This window comes from Equus caballus, chromosome 14 (genome assembly GCF_041296265.1).
Source record: "Equus caballus isolate H_3958 breed thoroughbred chromosome 14, TB-T2T, whole genome shotgun sequence".
Taxonomy (NCBI): domain Eukaryota; kingdom Metazoa; phylum Chordata; class Mammalia; order Perissodactyla; family Equidae; genus Equus; species Equus caballus.
The window spans coordinates 17991926-18005844 of NC_091697.1; the positions used below are offsets into that span (position 1 = coordinate 17991926).

At 37.6% G+C, this 13919-nt stretch overlaps 1 protein-coding gene across 9 annotated transcripts in view; it reads left to right on the plus strand.

Moving 5' to 3' along the window:
• The window catches only part of MAPK9 (mitogen-activated protein kinase 9), a 58674-nt gene that overhangs the window by 22377 nt on the left and 22378 nt on the right, over positions 1–13919 (plus strand). For 7 of the 9 annotated variants that reach the window (XR_011424969.1, XM_023617006.2, XM_070232856.1 and 4 more), the window contains 3 exons: positions 1713–1842; positions 10207–10265; positions 12572–12710. Coding sequence is in view for 8 of the 9 variants with exons in the window: in XM_023617006.2 (XP_023472774.2) it covers positions 1713–1842; positions 10207–10265; positions 12572–12710 (328 nt within the window). In the remaining variant the exon portion in view is untranslated. The remainder of the gene's footprint in view (positions 1–1712; positions 1843–10206; positions 10266–12571; positions 12711–13919) is intronic. The other 2 variants (XM_070232859.1, XM_070232860.1) reach the window with 1 other exon arrangement.

Genomic DNA, 13919 nt, shown 5'->3' on the forward strand with positions numbered 1-13919 from the left:
CTGAGTTATAGATGTGTTATCAAGTTTGACCACTTAAGACAGAAGTTTAGAGGAAAAGGGAAGAGAGTAGAGAGCTGGAGGAGAAAGGAGCTGGCATATAATAGTCTCGTTTTAAATACTGGAGAGTCAAGAGGTTCCTTTGAAAGTTGATGGAACAAGGAATTTCGGCATGTTGTTTGAAGTCACAAGGGTAACCAAGGGAAAAGTTAAAAATAACACAAGAACAAAACCTGGGAGGAGTTAGGGGTTTAAGTAAATGACTAAATCCTCACTTTTCATAATGGGGAGTAAGTAAATCATTTCTAAAGTTGATAAGTGAGGAAATCATGATAAAAGTGTGTTCTTTGAATTTGAGAAGTCACCACAAGAATTAAAACTAGGAATAATTGAAGGGAGTTGTTCCTGGAGTTGGAACTAGGGTTGGGGGAGCGTGTGTCTGCTCAAATACTCAAAATTGGCTCATTTGGCTCATTTTGGACAAAAACTTTTGAGACCAAAAGAAGTGTATTTGTTTTCAAATTCTTGAGACTGTAAAATATATATATAGATACAAATACACATTTGTATAGAAGCATACTAAATAATTTCACAAGTAGATTTATCTTTAATATTTTATAATTCGTATGAACCGACATTTGCATATTGACATGTAAATTTACATATGTGTATCTATGTACACATAATGTCAAATGAATTAAAAAATAATTCCAAAGTAACATGAATTTTCTGTTAATTCTTAACCAAATACAACAGCGGGCAGCCTTCAATTAAAAACAAGTTGAGTTAAGTTAGGGTTGTTTAACATTACTAATAGAAGGAATTAAATATAATTAATATTATAAACTGAATAGAATAAATAAATAGAAACCATATTTTAAATGGTGCTTAGGTTCTCAGGTGGTCTTTAGCAGCTTTTAACCCCTGATGAGTAGCCAAAAGATACTAACAACACTATTGGTACTAGTTTGAAACCCAAAAATGTGCAATCAGGCTGCTCAATATTTCATGTCTATTTTCTGGAGGAAAATGAGGCATAAATTTCAGCTTGGAACTTGAGATGCTGGAAACACAGCCTCTAGATTTTATTCTCACTGTAATAGTATGAGGAGGTATTTCTAGTCAAATTTTATATATAGCAATTGCTTATGTTAGGAATTTTGTATCTTGGGGATTCACCATGAGCTGAGATTTTGGCTTCTGTTTTCTATTTAGATTCTTTTGTCTGAGAAAAAACACAATCAATCAAAACTTAGATTTATTATATCTTCTCATGAACTCAACCGTTTCTTCCAATGTGATACTCCAAAACATACTTATTTTGTTCTGCGATAATAAGTGACTTTTTTTCAACTTACTGGCATAATTAAACTGAAGATTTCATTTCTTGACTGGTTTTACATGCTCTGTATTAAATTAATTGTTTCTGAACATAATAATTTCAACTAAACTAATGAAAAGTCAAGGTGCAAAAGATTGCTGAATCCCATCTTAAATGCAGCTGCCATGTCCATGGCCCTGCAAAGGAGTCAGTCCGTCCTGCACTCTTAGCCGGCTCACCCAGCTCTTCATGTGTACAAGGACCTTGGATGGAAACAAAGACTTTTCCTTATTTGTTACTCATTAAAAAAGATAATACACTGAATGTGCATTCTGCATTGCTTTATTTTCTAAAATCATTCTAATGGATTGCTTATTATATTTCCTAATTATAGTGCTGCTTTTGATACAGTTCTTGGGATAAATGTTGCAGTCAAGAAACTAAGCCGTCCTTTTCAGAATCAAACTCATGCAAAGAGAGCTTATCGTGAACTCGTCCTCTTAAAATGTGTCAATCATAAAAATGTAAGTTATGTCTGTGTGTCCTCTGTATATTTTAATATTGTCAGTGATGTGATCATCTTGGGTCTTTGGAGATACATTGAGTTTAGACTTGGGGTAAACTGGTGATAAAAATAACTATTAAAATGGCAATATTTTATTGATAAAGTTCTTAACATTGTGGAAATTGAAGTCAGAGACATCATGGTCATAAGAATTTTGGTCACTAGACAAGGATAGGAATGTCAGTTAACTCTCTAACCATTTGATTTTCACTATTTCTGTTTCTATAAAATGACAACACTATTGACCTAACAAATTGAGAAACAGCTAAATAGTTTTTGGGAAAACATTGTTTTATAAGTAGCTTTTTACCTTGTAATTCTGGACACCTCAGTTTTAAAGAAACATTATTAGATATTATATTTAAGATAGCTGTACTTAGCATCCCCACAGAAATCAACCCACTGTAAATTTTAAGCAGAAATAGTATGTCTCTGGAAAATGAACTATTCAGGCACATGGTATTTCCTACTACTGGTCTCTGAGCATTCTTTTTTTATTATTATTATTGAGTTCATAATAGTTTACATCAATGTGAGATTTCAGTTGTATGCTATTTCTTGTCTGTCACCACATAAGCGCTCCCCCTCACCCCCTGTGCCCACCCCACACCCCCCTTCCCCTGGTGACCACTGAACTATTTTCTTTGTCCATGTGCTTGTTTATATTCCACACGTGAGTGAAATCATCTGGTGTTTGTCTTTCTCAGTATGGCTTATTTTGCTTAGTGTAATTCCCTCCAGGTCCTTCCATGTTGTTGCAAATGGGATGATTATGTCCTTTTTTATGGCTGAGTAGTATTCCATTGTATGTATATACCACATCATCTTCATCTGATCATCAGTCAATGGGCACTTGGATTGTTTCCATGTCTTGGCTATTGTGAATAGTGCTGCAATGAACATAGGGGTGCATATGTTACGTGGATTGTTGATTTCAAATTGTTTGGGTAGATACCCAGTAGTGGGATAGCTGGGTCATATGGTAGCTCTGTTTTTAGTTTTTTGAGGAATCTCCATACTGTTTTCCATAGTGGCTGCACCAGTTTGCATTCCCACCAGCAGTGTGTAAGGGTTCTCTTCTCTCCACACCCTCTCCAACATTTGTTATTTTTAGTCTTAGTGATTATAGCCACTTTAACAGGTGCAAGCTGGCATCTTAGTGTAGTTTTGATTTGCATTTCCATGATGATTAGTGATGTTGAACATCTTTTCATGAGTTTATTGGCCATCTGTATATCCTCTTTGGAAAAATGTCTGTTCATATCCTCTGCCCATTTTTTGATCGGGTTGTTTGTTTTCAGTTGTGTGAGTTCCTTATATATTACAGAGATTAACCCCTTGTCAGATATATGATGTGCAAATATTGTCTCCCAATTGGTGTGTTGTCTCTGTTTTGATTCTAGTTTCTTTTGCCTTGCAGAAGCTCTTTAGTCTGATGAATCCCCACTTGTTTAGTTTTTCTTTTGTTTCCCTTGTCTGAGAGGACATGGTATTCAAAAAGATCCTTTTTAGTTTGATGTCAAAGAGTGTACTACCTATATTATCTTCTAGGAGTTTTATGGTTTCAGGACTTATCTTCACGTCTTTGTTCCGTTTTTAGTTTATTTTTGTGTATGGCGTGAGATAGTGGTCTATCTTCATTCTTCTGCATGTGGCTGTCCAGTTTTCCCAACACCACTTATTGAAGACACTATCTTTTCTCCATTGTATGTTCTTGGCACCTTTGTTGAAGATTAGCTGTCCATAGATGTGTGGTTTTATTTCTAGGCTTTCAGTTCTGCTCCATTGATCTGTGTGCCTGTTTTTTGTACCACTACTATGCCGTTTTGATCACTACAGCTTTGTAGTACATTTTGAAGTCGGGGATTGTGATACCTCCAGCTTTGTTCTTTTTTCTCAGGATTGCCTTAGCAATTCAGGGTCTTTGGTTGCCCCATATGCATTTTAGGATCCTTCATTCTATTTCCGTGAAGAATGTCATTGGGATTCTGATTGGGATTGCATTGAATCTGTAGATTGCTTTGTGTAGTATGGACATTCTAACTGTTTATTCTTCCAATCCATGAGCAAGGAATCTCTTTCCATCTTTTTTATGTCATTATCAGTTTCTTTCAGTAATATCTTATAGTTTTCATGTATAAGTCCCTCACCTCCTTGGTTAAATTTATTCCTAGGTACTTTATTCTTTTAGTTGCAATTGCAAATGGAATTGTATTCTTGAGTTCTCTTTGTAAGTTTGTTATTGGAGTATGGAAAAGCAACCAATTTTTATAAGTTGACTCTGTACCCTGCAATTTTACTGTAGTTGTTAATTATTTCTGTTAGTTGTCTGATGGATTTTTGGGGGTTTTCTATATATAAGATCATGTCGTCTGCAAACAGCGAGAGTTTCACTTTTTCACTCCCTATTTGGATTCCTTTTATTCCTTTCTGTTGCCTAATTGCTCTGGCCAAAACTTCCAGTACCATGTTGAGTAAGAGTGGTGATAGTGGGCATCCTTGTCTCATTCCTGTTCTCAGGGGGATGGCGCTCAGTTTTTGCCCATTGAGTATGATGTTGGCTGTGGGTTTGTCATATATGGCCTTTATTATGTTGAGGTAATTTCCTTCTATCCCCATTTTGTTAAGAGTTTTTAACATAAATGGCTGTTGGATCTTGTCGAATGCTTTCTCTGCATCTCTTGAGATGATCATGTGGTTTTTATTCCTCAATTTGTTGATGTGGTGTATCACGATTGATTTGCAGATGTTGAACCATCCCTGTGTCCCTGGTATGAATCCCAGTTGATCATGATGTATGATTCTTTTCATGTATTGCTGAATTGGGGTTGCCAATATTTTGTTGAGGATTTTTGCATCTATGTTCACCAATGATATTGGCCCGTAGTTCTCCTTTTTCGTGCTGTCCTTGTCAGGCTTTGGTATCAGAGTGATGTCGGCCTTGTAGAATGTGTTAGGAAGTGTTCCATCCTCCCTAATTTTTTGAAATAGCTTGAGAAGGATAGGTATTAAATCCTCTCTGAAAGTTTGGTAAAATTCCCCAGGAAAGCCGTCTGGTCCTGGAGTTTTATTCTTTGGAATGCTTTTGATGGCTGTTTATCTCTTTCCTTGTAATTGGTCTATTCAGATTGTTTCTTCTTGACTCAGCTTTGGAAGATTGTAAGAGTCTAAGAATTTATCCATTTCCTATAGGTTATCCATTTTGTTGGCATATAGTTTTTTGTAGTATTCTCTTATAATCCCTCATATTTCTGTGGAGTCTATTGTTATTTCTCCTCTTTCATCTCTGATTTTGTTTATTTGAGCTTTCTCTCTTTTTTTCTTTGTAAGTCTGGCTAGGGGTTTGTCAATTTTATTTATCTTCTCAAAGAGCCAGCTCTTTGTTTCATTAATCCTTTCTACTGCCTTTTTTGTTTCAGTAGCATTTATTTCTGCTCTGATTTTTATTATTTCTCTCCTCCTGCTGACTTTGGGCTTTTTTTGTTCTTCTTTTTCTAGTTCAGTTAGGTGTAATTTGAGATTACTTATATGGGATTTTTCTTGTTTGTTAAGATGAGCGTCTATTGCGATGAATTTCCCCCTTAATACAGCTTTTGCTGCATCCCATATGAGTTGGTATGGTATGTTTTCATTTTCATTTGTCTCCAGATATTTTTTGATTTCTCCTTTAATTTCTTCAATGATCCATTGCTTATTCAGTAGCATATTGTTTAGTCTCCACATCATTGTCCCTTTTTCTTATAATTACTTTCTAGCTTTATAGCATTGTGATTGGAGAAGATGCTTGTTATTATTTCAATTTTTTTACATTTATTGAGGCTTGCCTTCTTTCCCAACATATGTTCCATCCTTGAGAATGTTCCATGCACATTTGAAAAGAATGTGTATTCTGCTGTTTTTGAATGGAGTGTTCTATATATGTCTGTTAAGTCCAACTGGTTTAGCTTTTCATTTAATTCCACTGTTTCCTTGTTGATTTTCTGCCTGGATAATCTATACATTGATGTGAGTGGGGTGTTGAGGTCCCCTACTAGTATTGCGTGATTTTTAATATCTTCTTTTCGGTTTGTTAATAGTTGCTTTATGAACTTTGCTGCTCCTGTGTTGAGTGCATAGATATTTCGAAGCAGCATTTCTTCTTGATGGAGTATCTCTTTGATCATTATATACAGCCCCTCTTTGTCTCTCTTTACCTGACCTTATCTTGAAGTCTGCTTTGTCTGATATAAGTATTGTGACACCTGTTTTCTTTTGTTAGCCATTAGCTTAGAGTATCGTCTTCCACTCCTTCACTCTGAGCCTGTGTTTGTCATTGGAGCTGAGATGTGTTTCCTGGAGGCAGCATATTGTTGGGTCTTGTTCTTTAATCCATCTCGCCACTCTCTGTCTTTTTATTGGAGAATTCAGTCCATTTACGTTTAGGGTGATTGCTGATGTATGAGGGCTTAATGCTGTCGTTATATCACTCGTTTTCTGGTTTTCCTACATTTCCTTTGTTTCTCATCCTGTATGTTTTCATCTACCCTTTGAATTATGTAGTTTTTTATGATGCATTTCTTTGTTTTCTCCTTATTTATTTTTTTGTGTCTCTGTTCTGCTTTTTTGTTTAGTGGTTACCTTGAAGTTTGTATTCAGAATCTCATGTATAAGATAGTCTATTTTCTGATGGCCTCTTATTTCCTTAGTCTAAACTGATAGTCCCTTTTCTCCTCCCCTCCTAAGTGGTTTTTCTCATATCTTATTCTGGCTTGTGTTGTTTGTGGTTAAAGTGACAAGATTGTCTTTGTTTTTGGTGTTTTCCTTCCCTTTAGCCTAATGCTGTACTTGAATAATTGCTATCCTATTCTGATTCTGTCTACCTATTTATCTCCTTACTCTGTGTTTTGTGACCCGTTTCTCCCTTTTTTTCTTTTTTCAGGTTTGAGGGCCTTCTTCAGCATTTCTTGTGGGGGGGGGGGGCGGTCTCATGGCTACAAAGTCCCTTTGCTTTTGTTTGGGAAAGATTTGATTTCTCCCTCATATCTGAAGGATATTTTTGCTGGATAGAGTATTCTTAGCTGAAGATTCTTGTCTTTTAAAGTATTGAATATGTCATTCCATTCTCTCCTAGCTTGTAAGGTTTCTGCAGAGAAATCTGCTGAAAGCCTACTAGGGGTTCCTTTGTAGGTTATCTTCTTCTGCCTTGCTGCCCTGTTTCTTTGTCATTCATTTTGGCCAGTTTTACTACTATATGCCTTGTAGTAGGTCTTTTTACATTGACAAATCTAGGATATCTGGAAGCTTCTTCTACATATATTTCCCTCTTTCCCTAGATTTGGGAAGTTCTCTGCTATTATTTTTTGAACGTACTTTCTGCTCTATTATCCTTCTCTTCACCTTCTTGAATACCTATAATTCTTATGTTGCATTTCCTCATTGAGTCAGATATTTCTCAGAGACTTTCTTCATTTCTCTTTAGTCTTAGTTCTCTCTCCTCTGTCTGGAGCACTTCAACATGTCTGTCTTCTATTATGCTGATATGCTCCTCTATGGCGTCCCCTTGGGTGTTAAGGGAATCAGTATTTTGTTTTGTCTCTTCCATTGTGTCTTTCATCTCCAGTATTTCTGATTGATTCTTTATAGTTTCGATCTCTCTCATGAAGTAGCTCCTGAACTCGTTGAATTGTTTCTCTACATTCTCTTTTACCTTGTTGAGTTTCTTGGTGATAGCTATTTTGAATTCATTGTCATTTAGATTACATATTTCTGTGTCCTCAGGACTGAGTTCTGGGTGCTTGTTGTTTTCTCTCTGGTCTGGAGATTTGATGTAGTGTCTGATGTTGGAAGGTCGGGTCTTTCTCATTCTGATATTATTCGGTTGCAGTTGCCACCTATAGCCACTGGGTAGGGGTCAAGAGATGCGTATTCTGAGCCCTCCGCCTTCAGCCGCAATGGCGCAGGGTGGGTGGGGGGAGGGGCGCTTTCTCCTGTGTGCTTTCTCAATCCGCTCTTGCTATCTGGTCTCCTGGGGTCTTGGCTTAATGAGGTCACCCCATGCAAAAGCTTTCCCCCATTAGAGGGCTTCCCTGTAGGCCGCAAGGGGCTTAGGGAGTCCTGGGTGATCCCGCAGATGTGCTACCCCTTGCCCACTCCTTCCCTCACGGATCCTCCCGCAGCAGCAACCACAGTCTTTATGGGAGGGGGTGAAGATCAGTCTTACCACGTTCCACCTCCTTCGAGGGGGGCTTCAGCCTCTCCACCCTCTGTTGTGTGGCTGCATGTCTCTCCGAGGTTTTTGTGTTGTTAGAATGTCTTTTCTTGGAGTATGGATGTCAGTTTTTGTTGTTGTATGTTGGAGGGCAGAGAGTCACGGGCATGTTCTCTCCGCCATGATGCTGACGTCACTCTTCTGAGCATTCTTTTAAACATGATTTTGATAACCTTGCCATAACACATTCAATCTGGAAAGGGCTTTGGAGAGCACCCCGTAGGACCCCTTATTGTTGAGGCGGGTGAGTATGTAAGAGTACACTCAACTCTATGGCTCCTTTTATTTTAACATTTGTGCTGGATCTTTCTGGTGTAGGGACATTAAATATGAAACTAAGATTCATTCTTTTGAGTCTGTGCTCTGAGTTTGTTTTTAATTTCTTCACTGTGAGCTTTATTTTACCTATTGATTTTTTTAAAATTTTTCGGGTTATAAAAAATTCTATGGTTGTTATTTCTAGAAATTCCAACAATGTAAACAAGAAAGCAAAAATCCTTGAAAATCCCACCACCCACAGATCACTATCATTAACATTTTGGTGAGCATTCTTGTGTGTATATATATACGCATAGATACACAAGATCAGTTGTTATTATACATTCTTTTTTTCCCTCATGAAGTGTTGCTAGATCTCACATACTTTAATGAACATAGATATAAACCATTTTTTAAAGGGCCACATAAGATACACAATAATTTATTTAACCAATCACCTATTATTGGATATTTAGATTGTTTCTGGTTTTTTACTCTTACCAACAATGCTGCAGTGAACATCCTTACACATGCATCTTTGCACACTTGTCCAGATGAATGTCTTGGCCAAGATTGCTCAGTCAAAGAGTATGCACACTTCTGGCTTTCATATATGCTGACAAATTAACCTCAAGGAAGACTGTCAGTTTTACACTTTCGTTAAGAGTATCTGAGAATGTCTTTTATTTCAGAATCCTCCAGTACAACATATTATTGCTTTTTTGTTTTACTTTACCAGTCTGATAGATGACAAATGATACCTTATTTTTATTTGGGAGATTGAATTTCTTTCCATATCTCTGTTAACCAATTTTTTTTCTTGAGAATTTATTTTCCATAACCTTTGTCCATTTTCCTCTTGGACTGTTGGTCTCTTTCTTATGCGTTTATAGAAGATCTTTGTATAGCGAAACTATCAACCCTCACTTCTTTTCCGTTTGACCTTATTTAGGTCACTTTTGCCATACTAATTTTTTTTGTGTGGTTTATTTTGGTTTGGGTTTAATGTAATCAAATCTTGTGGGTTTCCTGTCATTCTTAGGAAGGCTTTTCTACACCAGGATTATATAAATGTTTATCCATATATTAATGTTTTATGGTTTCATGTTTTAGGTTTAAACCTTTGTTCCATATTGAGTTTATCTTGATATAAGGATTGAAGTATGGTTCCAGTTTTATGTTTTCCTTGGCTAGCCAGCTACCACAATCATATATACTAAATAATTCATCTTTCTCTGGATCATTTGAAATGACTGAAGATGTGTCTTTGATGCTCAAGCAGCGAAACTCATTGTTTAACCATTGGGGTGCCAAGAGTAGGCCTGCAGGGGTCAGTTCTAGGACCCTCTTTAAAGTACATAAATAATGCTATGAGGTATTTCATCTTTATCATACCAAAAATACAAGCTTAGCATTCATATTTCAAAACTTTTTAGAAATTTACATGTAGTATTTAAGTTTTCAGAGTTAATATATTGCTTTATTTAGTGTTTTTCTGCCCATAATTTCTAGTTATTTATATTAAAAACCAGAAAGACATTTTGTGTTAAAATTCTGTAATAATAAGTTACTCGGGACACATAAAAGTGATTTGATTGAAAGTGCATCTTATTTCCAAGGTGAGAATCCTAATCATTTAGCTTTTTTCAAATGCTATGTAATAGAATGTTTTGTTAAAAACAGTGACAATAATAATAAATACTGAGCTTGGCTGTGATTTTTTTTTCCAGTTTTAATACATGTTAATGTTAAACTTAATTTTTATAATCAAGTAGAGTCGTCTGACATGCTGAGGTGTAATTAATTTTCTCTTTTCAGATAATTAGTTTGTTAAATGTGTTTACACCACAAAAAACTCTTGAAGAATTTCAAGATGTGTAAGTATCATTTTTATACAGTAATGCACTATGTATCAAAGACTGAAAATTTAGAAAAAGAAGTAGCTGCTTTTTTTACTTAGGAAATGTAGGTTTCAATACATTTTTAATGATGTCTTAGCTACTTTTCTTTGTGGAAGAGAAATATTAAGTTAAATGGTTAATAATATTCAACTCTTTGTGCCTAGATGGTTATCATCTCCATAACAGATAAAGGATGACTGAAGATAATTTTTCAGAGCAGACAATGACCATTAATGCTGCTGATTTGCTTTATTGTAATATAAAGTGTTTTTCTTCAGTTTCCTGAAAGCTCACATTATAGGGTTCAGGTGTTTACAATTATTATTTGAAATGGTTGTCATTAAATATTGTGTGTTTCCAAAATCTGAAACAGAGGTATCTTACTAACCATGAAATGAAGTGTCAATTTCTCCTATCAAGATATAAGGCCCACCTTCATCCTAAGTTCACTGATGTATTCATTCATTCAACAAATATTTGATTGCCAGCCGCATTAGGCACTGTCTTGCACTTGGCATACTTTAGTGACCAAAATAGACAAAAATCTCTTTTATTACTTAAGGTGGTAATACTGCCTCCTACAGCTTGCCAGGAAAACTAGGGAGGGTGGACCATCAACACAATAAATAAGAAAATGAAGCGTTCATGAGGATGTGGCAAGTGGTCTGGAAGAAGCAGAGCTGGGTGAGGGGGTCAGAAGTGCTGGGGATTAGGAATCAGGTTGCAATTTTAAGTAGGGTGGTTGGGGAAAGACCTCACTGGATTGCTGACATTTGAAGAAAGCCTTGAAGGAAGTGAGGGGGTTAGTCCTACAGATACTTAGGGGAAGATGGAACTAAGACAGAAGGAATAGGCAGTGCAAAGGAGTGGAAGTGGGAGCATGCTTGGTGTGTTCTAAGAGCAGCAAGAGGCCAGCACAGCTGGAGTGGAGGGAGCAGAGGAGAGTAGAAGAGCTGGGCTCAGAGAAGTGATGAGGCCACATATTGCTGGGCCTCTAGGCCATTGCGAAGATTGCCTTTTACTCCAAAGCAAGTCAGTAAGACTTTCAGCAGAAGAGTGAGCTTGCTTGAGTTACATTTTAAAAGAATAACTTTGATTTCTGGGTTGAGAACCCACCATAAGGGGTGGGGACACACGAGACCAATTAGGAGGCTATTACAGCAATTCAGGTGAGAGATTGTGGGGGCTCCGTTTGGACCAGAGGGGTAGTAGTGAGGACAAAGGGAAGAGACTGGATACTTGAAACTGTTTTGAAGGTAGAGGCACAGTGTTTGCTCTTAGAGGGGATGTATGGTATGAGAGAAAGAGGAGTTGAGAACAATGCCTGGACTTTTGCCCTGAGCACCTAAAGGATGAAAGTGCTCTCAACTGAGGTGAGGAAGAGCAAATTGGAGCATAGGATGGAACCAGGAGTTCACTTTTGGACGTGGACTTCAAGATGTCCATTGGACACCCAGATGGAACTGAGAAGTGGGCAGTTAGATAAATGAGCCTGGATGGAGTTCAGGACAGAGGTCTGGACTGAAGGTGTGAATCTGGGAGTTGATGGTCTATAGATGGTATTTAAAGCCTTTGAGACCAGAGACCAGAGGACATCACCAAGTCTGTGGGTACAGTTAGAGAAGGAGGGAGCGCTGGCACTCCAGCAGTAAGAAGCTGGGGAGAGGTGGGGGCACCGTCAGCTGGGACTGTAGGACTGGCCGTTGGGTTTAGCAACATGGAGGCCATCCAGGGCCTGGAGGACAGTTTCGGCAGAGTGGTGAGGCCAAAAGCCTTATCCAAGTGGGATTAAGAAAAAACGGGAGAAGGATTGGAGTTGACAAGTACAGACACCTCTTTGGGGAGTTTTGCTTGGAAGGGGAGCAAAAATATGGGATGTTAGATGGTGGGGGAAATGAAGTGAAAAGTTTCCTTAAGATGAGAGAAATAACATCATGGTTTCTATACTGGCAAGAATGATCCAATAGCAAAAAATTTAAGATGAAGGAGAATTTGAATGTTTGAGATTCTGTTTCCTATATGATGTAAAAATTGTTTTTAACTTGAAAGACATTGTGTTATTCATTGTTTTTTTTGCAGGGGGGAATGTTTACAAAGTTCCATTATACGTTTGGTTCTTTTCAAGATAGCTTATGAATGTTTAGCAGAAACAAGGTATCTTTTGATTTTAGCCAGTGCATTGAGTAGGTAGTAAGTTATTACTGTTTGATAAAAATAATAATAACCACAAAGGAATTTTGGATTATTTTCATGTTTACTTGGCTGGTCTTTTTTTCCTTCAGGTATTTGGTGATGGAATTAATGGATGCTAACTTATGTCAGGTTATTCATATGGAGTTGGACCATGAAAGAATGTCCTACCTTCTTTACCAGATGCTCTGTGGTATTAAACATCTGCATTCAGCTGGTATAATTCATAGAGTAAGTAGTGATACCATATTAATTTTATTTTTAAAAATCACGATCATTTTGTTGTCATAATCCTCCAGATACAAAAGAACTTAATATTTTTAAAAAACTTATCAGTGTTGAAAATCCAAATAAACTATGGGATCATGTTGAGTTTCCAAATAGTGTTGAGGTTAGAAGACATTTGTGGAATGCCTGGATGCTCAGGCCTTGTGAGCCACGCTGGGTGCAGGCATGGGCCAGCTGATCAGTTGGATGCTGCAGAAGAGTACGTCTTTTTTTTTTTTTAACTTTTAACTTTGAAGTAACTTAAAACTTAGAGGGGCTGGCCCCATGGCATAGTGGTTGGATTCGAGTACCCTGCTTCAGCGCCTGGGTGGGGTTTGCGGGTTCAGATCCCTGGTGCAGACTTACGCACCACTCATCAAGCCATGCTGAGGCAGCGTCCCACATAGAAAATAGAGGAAGATTGGCACAGATGTTAGCTCAGTGACAGTCTTCCTCAAGCGAAAAAAATAAAAGGGGAAGATTGGCAACAGATGTTGGCTCAGGGCCAATCTTCCTCACCAAAAAAAAAAACCTTAGAGACAAGTTGCAAGAATAGAACAAAGAATTCCCAAATACTTTTTACCAAGATTCATCTATTGTTAATATTTTTGCCATATTTGAACTCACATTTTTCATGAGCAAGGAATTTAGATTTGGGATGGGGGACAGTTAGAAGCCAAGTAGTACATGATACAGTTGCTTGAGAAATCTTACATAAACTATGGCCCAAATATCCATTTCTTTCTTTTTTGTTTTTAAGATTGGCACCTGAGCTAACAACTTGCCAATCTTTTTTTTTGTCTGCTTTTTCTCCCCAAGTTCCCCCAGTACATAGTTGTATATTTTAGTTGTGGGTCCTTCTAGTTGTGGCATGTGGGACGCGGCCTCAACGTGGCCTAATGAGCGGTGCCATGTCCACACCCAGATTCGAACCAGTGAAACCCTGGGCCGCCGAAGCGGAGTGTGCGAATTTAACGACTCGGCCATGGGGCCGGCCCCTCAAATATCCATTTCTTATATGATAAAATTCTGCCACTCCAGCATCCCTGCCCCACTGGTGGGAGTTTTTGAATGGCTCCTAGCTGGCCTCTTGACTGGACTAAGGCTGGGATTTGAATGACAGAGTTGCCTGCACTTTCAGGGAGTAACATTTAAAAATGGGAAAGATACAAT